At 51.6% G+C, this 13,092-nt stretch overlaps 1 protein-coding gene across 5 annotated transcripts in view; it reads right to left on the bottom strand.

The window, feature by feature from the left end:
* PPP2R2B (protein phosphatase 2 regulatory subunit Bbeta) overlaps positions 1-13,092 on the bottom strand; it is a 118,137-nt gene that overhangs the window by 21,924 nt on the left and 83,121 nt on the right. For all 5 annotated transcript variants that reach the window (XM_075056548.1, XM_075056549.1, XM_075056545.1 and 2 more), the window contains 3 exons: positions 7,186-7,283; positions 5,534-5,699; positions 2,990-3,102 (listed from right to left, as the gene is read on the bottom strand). In XM_075056548.1, coding sequence (XP_074912649.1) covers positions 2,990-3,102; positions 5,534-5,699; positions 7,186-7,283 — 377 coding nt within the window. The remainder of the gene's footprint in view (positions 1-2,989; positions 3,103-5,533; positions 5,700-7,185; positions 7,284-13,092) is intronic.

Genomic DNA, 13,092 nt, shown 5'->3' with positions numbered 1-13,092 from the left:
TCCACAGGGAGAAAAAAAAAAAATCACAATTCCCTCCTTCTCTGACAAACTCCAGCGACCGCTGCCACCTCCATCCACCCCAGCAGTGCAGGGGTGCTCCTGGGGTGAGCAGGGATGGGGCAGGTGGGTGCCTGGTGGGATGGGCTGGCTGCCCCCACCCCAAACATGGCCCCTGTATGCTGTGGGAAATTCCCGGCACTGCACTGCCCAGGGCTGGACCTGGCACCGGCCATGCTAGCAGCATCTCTGCATCCCTGCCCTCCTTGGGGCGCCCCGCTGGGCACTAGCAGTGATGGATGGGCTGGATGGCACAACTCCAGGTTGAGTGCTTGCAAGAACACCCATGTTGATTTTCGGCTCTGCTTCAGCCCTGTGGTTGCCAATTCTAGCACCAGGATGTGGTCAAATGCAATCAGCTCACACCAACAATCAATAGCAAAGATAAGCACAACAATTATTTATTTATTTTCATAACCACATCACCTGTGCACCCTGCCGAGGCGTCATTACCCTCATTGCGGGCTCCAATCGATTGACAGTCGCTTCCCGCTGGTGCAGCGGGAGCAGACAAGGAGCACAGAGGCAGGTCGGGGATGGGAGCCCGACCCACCAGCTCAGCACTCCTGCATCCACCCTGTACCCCCCTCCAAGCAAACATACACGGGCTGCCTGTTCTTCCCACCCGAGTGTCTGTACCCCAGGTAAGAGAAGGAGGAGGAGCAGCTAAACGATAGTGATAGCGTTAAGCCCCCGGGCACACACAGCACTGCAAAGCCAACATAAGCAGTGCCGTGGGGAGGGCAGCAGAGCTGGCACCGCACGCAGGAGAGGACACAGTGCCACATGGCCAGGGCCACCCGCCGTGCTCCTCGTGGCCACCACTTGCCCGGGCAAGGGGGAACGCACCAGCATGTCTGGGCAGACGGGGCTGTGGCACACATCCCCCTGCGTTCCCCATGCCTGCCAGCGCGGGGCTGGCCGGCTGGCAGCCACCGCAGGCAAGATGGATCTGGTGACACCTACAGAGCTGATAGCCAGGTCAACCCCAAAGACAAAAATGCATTTTCCAAAGGTTAAAAAGTTCCATTTCAAAACGTCAAAACTCAGTGTTCCCATAATGAAATGCTTTGCTTAAAAGCTTACGTTGATGTTTTGGCAGTTTTAATACAGTTTGTGTTGGAAAAGAAAAGAAATATGCATCACATTTATCCTGGACTCTTGAGTTGCTTCACATCCCCCAGAAATTCAATGTTCCTAAAGAATACACTAGCAATAAAAATAAATCAATATTCAAAAATTGCTCCTTTGAGAATGCTGACCTTGCATTTGCTGTTTTGCAAGGTTTCCAGCAGTGTGCTGGGGTGCTCAGGAGGCCACTGGGCACGGGACTGACGCCGACAGCCTCCCGCAGCAGAGCTTGTCACAGGCACCTAGATTTTGCCTAGCAGATCTAGGCAAAACTGTGACCTGTGTTTCTTCAGTAAGCCCAGGGCTTTTCCAGTGTGTTTAGCCAGAGAAGGAAGCACTAACTACAGTATACCCCCGAGCACTGCTGTCTTTTTAAAACCTGCCTCCCAGCCCTGCAGAGGATAGATAACCCCAGCTCCAACATCCAGATCCCGAGCAAACTCCTCCAACAGGCTGTCTAGGTAATGGCATACTAGGCTGGAAACGCTGCCTGAAACATGGCAGCAGATACATATATACATGAAATAAAATGTTTTCTTGTTCAGTAAAGAAAAATGCCTGCCAGCCACCAAGAAGCAACTCAGTCTGGAGGTGAGAATTAACTACCTGTTTGGGGTTCTCAACGGCTTCATCTGCAATGGAACTGGAACCCATAAAAGTGAGCCAAGGGTAATCATAGCAACAATTTCATACACATAAACATAAAACCCCCAAGTACTCAAAATGCAAATTCTGATAGGACGCTAATAAATTACAAGCTGGTCTGGTCTGATTAATGTAATGACAAACTGACTGCATACTTGGCATTTCTCGGCCTACAGGTTAAAGGAGTTATTGTCTGTTTCTGCTCTAATATCAAGCAGGAGGGAGCATGGCTTCTCTGCATTTGCAGAGGGGTACCCTGCTCACTGCTGGAGCCCACATGCTCAGGGTCTCCAGCACTGCCTGTACCTGCTGCCTGTACCCAGTACCGGAGCAGCCGGAGCTCCCCGGGGGTGCGGGGTGAGCTCTGATTGAATTAACAGGGCGCGCACCGCCTCGGGCCGGAGCTGGCTCTTTATATGCAAATTGAAGATCATAAACAGCTATCCCAGGGCAGCACTTGGGGAAGAGCAAATTTGCCTGTGCTGCTGGCCAGGTACAGTCAGCTCCCAGGGAGGCAAAGCGATGCCCAGCAGACCGGCGTTGCTGTGCCCATGTGCCTCCTCTTGCCAGGCTTCCCTGCAGTGACGGACGCACTCCTGGGGCACAGGGGCGGCTGCTTTAATGGGGTCTGTGCATCCATCCCCCTTGCAGTAAATGGAAAATGTAGCCTTAGGTGTTTACATTTGATTCGGGAGGCCGGTTTTAATCTCCTTAGGCTGGGAGGAAAACTCATTTAGAGAAAGTACTTATGCTCCCGAAGCAGAAGTTGCACTTGCAAAGGCACTAAGAAGGGAGAGCTAGTTAACTGCCTCCTTGCCAGGACAGGCATGCAGGGCAGGGCAGGGCAGCAGCAGCGCCATGGCACTGGGGTACCTGACTGAGATGAAACGCAGCATTTCACAGCACGCCTGCCCAGCGCAGGCATAGCCCAGGCACTGCTCCTGCGGCAGCTCCCTCCTCCACTCCCATACCCACACACCAGCCAAAGCACCAGCCTCCAAAACAAGGAGCATCTCCCTGCCCTCTGACATTGACCTACCTACCACGTCAGGACGGCACTACCAGTACTGTGGCACACAGGTGACACCGGCAGCAATTTTCATCCAAGACCCTGAAAAGAAAAGCTCCTTGACAGCCTTGGTCTCCCCGCACTCACCCGTAGCATGGTGATCATGGAGGGGTCTCGGAGCCGGCCATCCTCATCCTTGAGATTGTATCCCTCCGGTCTCTTGTCCCGCTCGCTGACCTTCCATAGCTTCACAGTCTTATCTGGGGGGCAGGAGAGAGGAGAGCATTACGGCTGGCTGCTCCCTGAGCCGTCTGCTGACGGACACACCAAAGCCATGCCGGTTGGTTTCACAGTGAAAAGCCTGCTGCGTCCCCACCTGCAGCTTCCTGGAAGCAACATGGTTCCAGGGGAAAAGCCTTCTCAGAAGACGTACCTGTCACCACAGCACTTTATCCCCAGAGCCCTGGTTTTGCTGTTCCTGCTGGACAACTACCAGTGCGTTTATCCCAGACATAGGGAGATGGTTGAACAACAGAACTATTGGATTAATGGAGAAATAATAGAAGAAGTGATTTCCCAGGGCTCAGAGCCTCAGAGGTCATGCCCTGAATGTTAGCATTCGATATATTGAGTGATGGGACCGAGTTACCCCCAGAGGAGATGATGAGGCATTGGCACCAGGATGGGGCAGCTCGGGCAGCACAGGGAGGCTGAAACTGATGTCCCAGCAATGGACCAGGGCCACACATGGCTGCTCTGCTCCTCCCTGCCACTGACATGCATGTGTCGCATGCTTGTGCACATACACAGACACCCCACCACCCTTTCCCCACACGTGCACACCCACTGGAAAGCCAGCTGAGAGCAGACTCCCACATAAGATTTTTCCTCCTACATTTCCTAGCTCATATGGCAGTTATCCAGGGGCCACCGCTTACTTTTCAAGAGTAATTTCCAAATTAATTTAGCTTCTAGCAATTGGAAATGTGTTAAATAGCCAGGATGCACCAGGTCTCCTAATTCTGTCCCCGCCAGCTGCAATATTTCTCCTCCTCTTTGATCCTCACGCTGCAAACACCCCTTGGCCATCCCTGCTGACGCCCAGCACTGGGGTGCTGCCTTCCACGCCCCAGCCCCGTGCTGGCCTCGCCGGCTTCTTTGGGAACACAAAAGGAGGGATGGGGATGCCCGGGGGTGGCTCTAGCTGGGTATCACCCTGCAGGTGTTGGGGTGCTGGGGAGACAGCTGCAGCAGCGCCCGTGCTGGCAGCAGGCGCTGGGAGCTCTGCATGGCTTTAAAGCTCATCAGGCACAGGGTGCCACAAGGTAAACCATTTTGCTTCCAGTGGAGTTCATGCAGAAATCCAGTGTGCAACGAGTGGAACAGAGCAATGGGTGATTCGAGGTTCCAGCAAGCTGGCTGGTACTACGGCACTGTGAAGGAGCAAAGCACATGCGGAGGTAAGCTGTCCCTGGAAGCTCCCCAAAGGAGGTGAAATGGTGCCTGTAATTCACTAAAAAGTCATCCTGACCTTCCCCACCCAGAAACTGCGCAAAGCCCAGCATTTACCACAGACTGAAGGCAGCTCAGAACTCCGCCCCTGCCAGTTCCCTGTCCCCTCCTGGCATCCCACCCACCCTGTGCCCCCTGTGCCCAGGTGAAGGAGCCCAGGAACACATGGTTTTATTCTGAACAATGATGTTTTCTTTCATCTCTCCTGGCAGACACTCTATCAGTAGTTTATCATCACTTCCACCAGGTTTCATATACAACCATATCATCCATCTTAATTTTCTCCTTTACACAGCAATTCCAATAGAGTGCCATTAATTTTGTTTTTATTAACCTGCTTTACTTCAGGGGGTTTCTATACATAATGTTAGTTTAACAGTAAGAACAAAAAGAAACAGCATAACACGGGAGTGTTTCTAAAAGAATCATTTTGATAACCTGCTAGCATATGAAACACCATCCCAAATGGAAAGATAATATCCCTGTTAATCAAAAAACTATTTAAAAACTCAATTAACAGAACATTATGCTCTATAATTAATCTTCATTGCATTTCAATGATTCTCCCCCCAAATGAGTTTAATAAGTCTTTGAATTTTATTACAATGATCAATAGAGTCAATTCTATAATACAAAGTAAGTTGGTTATGGAAGATAATTAGACCCCTCCTTTTTCCCTAAAGTAATTAAGTCACATCCATCTTAAGGTCCCATTCATCCCAAGTAATATTCCTGGATCCTCCTGATATTTATCTGAACATAACATGGAACTGCTGAGCTGAACGCAGCTGCAAATTGAAACAAATCAGCTGCAGTTTTCCTTTAAAAAAAAAGAGTGGAAAAAAAAAAGAGTTCCCAGGATCCAACAAATAAAAAATAAAAGTTGTCAGCAGGGGGAAGATCCCCCTCCCTTGCAGGGAACGGCTGCCGTGAAATAAGGACAAAACCTCGTGCACAGGAATTGAGCTCTGCCAGGCAGGTTTGGACCCATTCCTGCTCCCCCGTGACACCTGTGTTACCCTGAAGGGAGTTGACATTTTTTCAACATAGATTTTTCCCAAAGAAACACTACAAAGAAGGCCCTGTCTGGCTGTCAGGGCCCAGGGTTCCGAGGCGGTGGGACAGCAGCGCCGGCGTGTGCCCAGCTGGTCCAGGCTGCCCATGGCCACGGCCACGTACCGTTGGTGGAGAGCAGGAAATAGGCTGCATTCTGCTGCGGGAGCCATCGTATCTTGTTGATCTTCTCCTCTATCTCCAAACTCTTCAGGTAATCGAACTCTGGCTCGTGGCTCTGGAAGGTGCTGTAGACATTGTACTCTCCCCGGCGATGGGGCTGATTTTTGCTCTGCAGGAAGGGGAACAGAGAGGAGTCTAAGGCACAGAGTGAGACAACATTTTCTGTCGGCTCTTTAGTTCTCTAAGGTTTGTTAAGTGACAGGGAGCGCCTGGTCATGGTGACGCAGCGCAGGTCTGAAAGCCAAGGCATGGAGCAGGAACAGAGTGGGAATGGAGAGGGAACGGACCCCGCCACGGCGGCCATCCCCGGTGAATGGCTGGCACCAAGCGCCAGCTCCCACTGGGTGCCAAAACCAGCCCCAGAGGAGCCACTGGCAGCATGCCACCAGCACAGGATAAGCAGCGTTTGCCCCACAGGTGCACAAATATAAAGCAAGAATAATGCAGCAAAGAAAAGGACACAAGCTCTGTAGGAATTGACGCTGCGTGCCATGGCTCAGCGCTCAGACTTGTAAGGTACTATGTATCTGCAAATCCCACATGGTGAGCCACCCAGCACCAGGCTCTGAATGGGGCTGAGGTAATTAAATGAAAACTATCATGGAGATGAACTTCCTGCATGCAAATGAAGCGTTTGGGTCGGTGAAGCCCCACTTGTCCCCTGGCGTGCAGCACTGCTCCAAAGTAGGAGCTGAACAGAATACACCCGGTGTGATGCTAGGAAGCTTAAAATTCAAGTAAAGCAGTAGAATAATAAAATGAGAGGGAAATGAGAAATGAAATACTGCTGGAAAGGTTGATGAAGCGTCTATGCATGTAACCTTTAACTGATCAGTTCTCTCCAGCATATATAGAAATAATTTTGAGGCTATAACTTTGAGAAAAATTTAAAACCATCATTGGACTGTGACATTTTTCATGGCCAGGCCTGACTCATACCTTCCACTGTCAGCAAACACACACACAGGGGAGAACGTCTCCCGCTGGCTCAGACCATGCAACACCGCATGCTCCATGCCAGACCAGCTAACCGGGACGGCTTCGGAAATGGCAGGGAATCTCCCAGGCGGCGGGGGCCCACGCAGCTGCCCCCGGCCAGGCCCGCGTTGTGCCCGCCAGCACAGGCGCCCGTGCTGAAGACTGAGCACTCGCCGCTCCTGCAGAAGGCTGGGCAGACCACGACCTCAAGTTTTCAACAAAGAGTTTGTTAAAATTTCCTGGGGCAAAGTGTTTTGGAAGGGAAACATGATTGTTTCACCCGTCTATACTTTCCGGACATTTTGATGGTGTGAGAGAGTTTTTGGAGGGAGGTGTTAGCTATGAGATGGACACCCATGGCATGCTCAAATGCCCCAGCCAAGTTACACCCAGCTGCAGAGAGCTGCAGCCAGAGCAAAAGGATGCAGGAAATGCAATGTGTTTTTGGAGGGTGTTTTACAAGATGAAATCTGTTCCTGCTTATGTTAATAGTCGCTTTTCAGTTTGGAGTCTGCCAGAAGAGACCTGAGGTTAGGAGTGACACAGACGGATTAGGAAACAGCAGGAAGCTTCTCTTAAAAGGATAAAATGGGCATTTTGCATTCACTGGCACTTACCTCCTGCTCACGTTGAAATATTACAACACGGCCCCCCTTGTCCCCTGTTGCTAGTAATTCTCCAGTGTGGTTGAATTCTACTGTAGAGATGATGTCAGCTGGAAAGAAGAAGACAAAGACAATTTAAGTAACCGCAGACTGGCTTTCACAGGCATCTAGAAAGCACCATTCCCTGTACAGCTACATGCCTTGTCAGCACTTCGTCCCCTGTGGGATCTCCATAAATCTCCGTTTTTCTATTGTCTATGATAATAATGGCCACAGCATTTTGGAATTTTGCAGTCATGAACCAAGACCTGCTTGGCACCCCGGCCGCCTTGTCCTGGCCTGCACCCCAACAGCTGAATTCAGGGGTACTTCCATCTCCGCGCTGTGCCTGTGCTGACCACAGCCCAGGGACTGCTGCTGGCAGCGGGGGTGCAGAGCTGGGCGGTGCAACACGGCACGGCACGGCACCGCATGGCACAGCACGCTCCCCTCGCACCCCAGGGAGCTGCCCCCACCACTTCGGGTGATGCAATCGATTCCGGGGACCTGGGGAGGGCTCTGTGCCACCCAGCACCCCAGCACCTCGCCCCAGCACCTGCCAATGGCGCCTGTGCAAGGGGCAGGTTTTGCTCCTGCCCAGCTCTTCTGCTTCCTCGCTCCCCCTCCAACACTTGGGGAGATGGTTTGCCTTCACCCTTGGAGGACGGAGAGCAGATGGATGAAGACACTTTTGTGTTCTCCACCCAAACACACCAGGCAGAGCAGCCTGGGTGACCACACCAACTCTGCCACTTTTCTCTGACCATTGCTGAATCTCCCATCGTCTATCAAGGTAAATTAAAGTGAAGCCTTTCAGCCCTCTGTCACCCCAAAAGCCACCATGCTCACACTGCTCCCCTTCCCCACAAACCAAAGTGCCATCGCCAGGAAAGAAAACCCCTGAGCAGGGACTGGTGCTTGGTTGCAGTAACGGGGAGAAGTGAGGAAACGCGCATGGACCTGTAACTTGTAAGCGCTTTAATCTGCAGTGTTTACCCTTGAGGCAAAGCAAGCAGGAGAGCTGCTAATGATTGGATTTATTGGGCCTATTTTTAGAAGAATGTCAGAGGTTAATTCCACGGCAATTACTGCCCAACTGGTGTTCACCCACTGCCTGGAGTGCAGCTCTCCGTCAGCACGAAGCTGGGGAAGGGGAAGAATGAACACAGCCTCAGAGACCCAGTGCTGGGTGCAAGATTGATTTTGCAATGAACAGCACTTAGCTATGATAACAACCAGCTCATTCCTGCCATGACGGCTGACAGCATTTGCATTTCTTTTCCCTCTCATTTCTGCAGTCCACCTGTACTAACAGGGTTGTAGAGCCCATGGCTGCAGCCTCTGCAGCTCTGGGAAGGGGCAGATCCGTGTGCCAGCTGCGGCTGCAAACACTGGCTGGGCACTCAGGTCACCAGCAGCACCCGGACTGTGGGCACTGGCACCCTCGGACCCCCCTGAGCACCGCGATGATTTCTCTTGCTTATTAGCTCTGTCATCTGCCAGCGGAGAAAACATCTGAACCACGTAACCTGAATTGTCCCTTCTCCTTCCTATGATTTCTATCCATCTTGGACACCTACTAGAAAGTTACCACAGCAAATTAGAAAAGACAAGGAAGAAAAGGCCATCAACCCAAATTCAGAGAGTGGCACAGACTTCTGCAGCTCCTGGGAACACTTCTAATGGTCTGTCTCCCAGGACGTCAGCCAAGATAGCACCCACCAAATGCACGCCCCATGCCGTGGCATCTCCCAGACAAGGCATCTCAGAGCCCCTTCCACAGCCGCGGGCTCCCCCAAAACAACACACCTCCGCCGCAGGATGCTCCCTCAGCCGAGCGAGTGACTCCACGAGGGTCTGGGAGTCAGAACAGCCACCATCAGCCGGCAGCGCCCGGGCAGCCACCTCATCCCAGTGGTGTGGGACACTCACCACCAGCATACACCGGTGCTCACCAGCATACACCGGTGCTCACCAGCACACACCGGTGCTCACCAGCACACACCGGTGCTCACCAGCACACCCACAGCAGCACCCCGACCTCAAGCACACCCACTCAGGCAGACGGCTGCCGAGCCTCAGTTCACACAGGCTTTGCCTCTCCTGCTGCCCATGTAGGTGGGTTGTGTCTTCTGAGCCATGCCAGGGGGGGAACCAACCCTCCAGCACAGAGAAACCTGGGACACAAGAGCACCCCCAATTTATTCACATTGCCCACAGCTCTGTGTCTTCAAGGGGACTTCCCGGCTCACTCTCTGGATCTTCTCTGTCCCCGATGGTGTGGAAGGAGCCCACCACATCTGCTGTGTTGTGAAAATCCAGATGGCTGCAGGCAGGTGAGTGATGAACTCTGGGCTGCTCCTATTAATATTTGTGCATCTTCCCCATATTGTCCCACCTTTCCAGCACGAAGCACATTTGTAGTGACACATGAATGCATTCAGAAGTTCATCTTAATTCACTTAGAACACTTGGTTGCTGTGAACAGATTTAGGGAGATGATTTCACCACAGATGGAGATGGCGCTGCAGAAGCAAAACCCAAGAGGCTAATGGTAACACCTCCGTCCTGCAGAGCAAGCAGAAAGGGGGATGTGTGTTGAGGGCCGGACTGGCTGGCACTGAGCTGGAAAACTCTAAGGCGAAGCGCTTTATTCCCTTGCATGGAGCCCTTCTGCCTCAGACTGCCTCTGTGGGCAGCAGAGTCTGCCAGACAGGTTTTAACCATCTGCTACTAACACTAATAAAAAGGCTGAAAAGCAATGCACAAGGGCTGAGCTCTGCTCTTGCTTACACCAGCAAAGAGCAAGGCTAACTGCAGCAGAGCTGGCTGCAGCATTGGGCACAGACAACTGTTAGGGATTTCAGTCTTTTGGGGTTAAAGTTACTGAATGGATCTTGAACTTCTTCAGATCACCTGTTCTTCCTCTCTTGGCTGGCTTTGAACTATTGGTTAAGTATCATTCCCATTTAGCAGCTGGGAAGACGGGTCATGGAAGGTTTTCAGGGTTGTTTTTTTTCTGGTTTCCCTTAAGCAATGTAATCTACACATACTTCTTGGTTGCTTCTGCTGTTCTTGTACACTCTTTAAAACCTCTTTTAACAGATCACCTCTCTGCCAATAGGTTTACAATCCATTAATGCATCAGATAACGTGATGCACAGCCTCTGACCTCTAGATTACCATTTCACATCCAACACAGACTGGAGGCAACCAGGCACCATCCCTGGTGTGCCCAAGACTTCCCTGCACTGTGTGCAAGGTGTTGCTCTCCTCTGCACAGCTCCTGAACTAAGCCGTAACACGAAGCTGGTAAGTTCCTTAGTTTTGGCAGAACGAAAAAGGAGATCAACAACCTGCTCCCACAGTACAGACACATTTTTGATGTTGCTGTTAAACAAGCATCTACTATGAAAAACAGATCTCTCTCATACCCACCCAGTTCTTTAACCTTGGATTTGCTCGACTGATGGGCCAGAACAGCAAGGACCCATGAAGTCCCTTGCATGAGGGAAACCTTTGCAAAGATGCCACACTGAAGTTAGAACCTCAGAAATTTAATTAGCAAAACATCAGTGAACAAAACATCCACCTGATATAGTTCTATTTCCTACAATCACCATGTTCAGTGCATGCCTCCCAAAGGGCAGGACAGGTATTTTTAAACACCTGATAAAGGTTGGCAAGGAACACCTAGACAGGGCAAATCCCACCCATGCTGCTGCGAACCTGCCAGACTTGCTACAGCATTTAAGCATCCTGCAGAATCAGAAACCAATTTGCAATTTCAAGGAAAGGACATTGGGTCTAACAAATAGAAGAAAAAACATATCCCTGAAAAGTTAAGCCAAAAGCCGTCTTCCATTCTCACAGGTAATTACATCCACAGCTGCAGACAGATACCACAGCCAAAATCCAACATGCTCAAGCACTGAGAAACTTTGTGTTTGGAACCAAATCTGGCTCAGCAGCTTGAGCTAAGCCCCAGTTCAAGCAGAGGTTTTCATTCCTGTAGCGGGTGACCTCCACTCCGGTGAGCGTCGCTGCGATGTCCTCAGCTGAGCCTGGCATCAGCAGAGGTGTCATGCGGAGAACGCGCCAGGGACGGACTTGGAACAGAAGCTGCAGCAGTAGCCAAGAACTGCAGAGGCCATGGCCAGGCAGTGTTAACGTGCACCTCACACTAAGTGGTATTTTTTCCTTCTAAAATTACTCGGTTGAAAATGTATCTGTTTTGCACTATTTAATCTTCTCCATCGCCAGCTGCTGGTTTTAGGTCATTCACTTTTCAATGAATTAAAAATAACTTCCTGTGCTGCAGTGAGACATTTTTCAGACAGCGCCTGCTACCTAATGCATCACCTTGTCAGCAGAGCTATCATCTGAAACACCGGGGCTGGGCACCACGAGGATCCTCGTGCCACCCCAGCCCTGCCACCCGTTTATTCTGCGCCTGCGGGGAAGGGAGATGCAGGTCCACAGAACCTCCCAGATTGACTGTTCGCTCGTGCCTGTTGTCAGGATTTCAGACAAGGATAACAGAGCCTGGCTAACAACACGCTTTCATATCTCAAAAAACCCTAACAATTAAAAAAACCTCTCTCATGAGTGGAAGTATTCAACCCAACCCAAAACCCACCACTGTCTACAGGAGCATCACCCCAGGCACCCATGGGCTGGACTCTGGCTCTTCTCTGACATCTCTGGGTAGTAATAACAGTCTGGCATTGCACAGGAAAACATCCCCGAGGGGTAAAATGGAGGAGGCTTCAAGAGGTTACAATTCAGGAGCACAGGGCAGCATCAGATCCTTTTCAAAGATGTCTCTCGACAAACTTGGGCCCCTCCAGCACAGGCTGGTCCGTCACGGGCTGCTGCCTGCTCATCCCCACCCGCTGCACTTGAGAGACATGAGAGGGTGATTATTAATTAAAATTCACATGTATTCGCATTGAAATGATCAATAATTTATGCCCATTTCTCCTAAGGTTCCTACAGCAGTTTTGTGACAACAGAAAGGAAAAAAGCTTCTCTTTTTTTTTGCTTTTTCATTTCCTTCATCACCTCCTACACGCTCAGTGCCCAGAATGCGGGAATTTAAAGGAAACAGTTTCCATGGAGACCCTCCCCTCCACCAGCACCCGCCCATCCTCCCTTCCCTCAGCACCAGTGCTCCTTCACGCTTTCATGCTAAAAATATCGAAGATGGGATTTGATTTCCGCCGTAGCATTACAGTTTTATCAGAAAAATAGGAAATTTATAATACACACACACCCCCCTCCCCCTCTCCCGGTGTGGAGGGAAGGCATGCTCTCCACGAGGAACAGTAAAACGAACCCGTTATCAAAAAGAGAGAACACAAAATCAGGGGAGCTGCAGTCGGTGCTGAGACCTGCATCCCCAGAGCAGCCTGACCGGAGCGGGGAGCTGCCCGTGCTGCCGCCCCTCTCCTCCTGCCCACCAATGCAGCGGCCTGACCGAGTGCCCTGTACCCGCTCCTGGCGCATCCCAGGCACCTCGTCCCCACTCCTGGCACATCCTGTCTGCCCCAGCATCATCATCAGCTCCAAGAAGAAGGGCCCTGATACCGCCTGTCCCAGCAGGGAGGCCATGGGGACACTACGCGTATCCCACCAAACGTACCAGGAGCACACATCCCCGATTCGCACAGGATGACACCCATGGTCCAGCCTGTGAGTTCCCGGCTGCAGCGGGACAGCCATTAGCCCAGTGGCAGGGGCATCCCTGGGCTCAAACCCACAGGGCAGAGGGGTGCCTCCCAGTCTTCCCGGGGGCTCTGCCCGCTGCTGTGTGCCCCCACGTCACGTCAGCCAGTGCGGCTGGTGCAGGGCAGCGGCTCACACCCAGCACAGTCCAGG

Source organism: Buteo buteo, chromosome 24 (genome assembly GCF_964188355.1).
Source record: "Buteo buteo chromosome 24, bButBut1.hap1.1, whole genome shotgun sequence".
NCBI lineage: Eukaryota > Metazoa > Chordata > Aves > Accipitriformes > Accipitridae > Buteo > Buteo buteo.
Note: the sequence above shows the minus strand (reverse complement) of the source record. Positions and strands in the feature narration are given on the sequence as shown.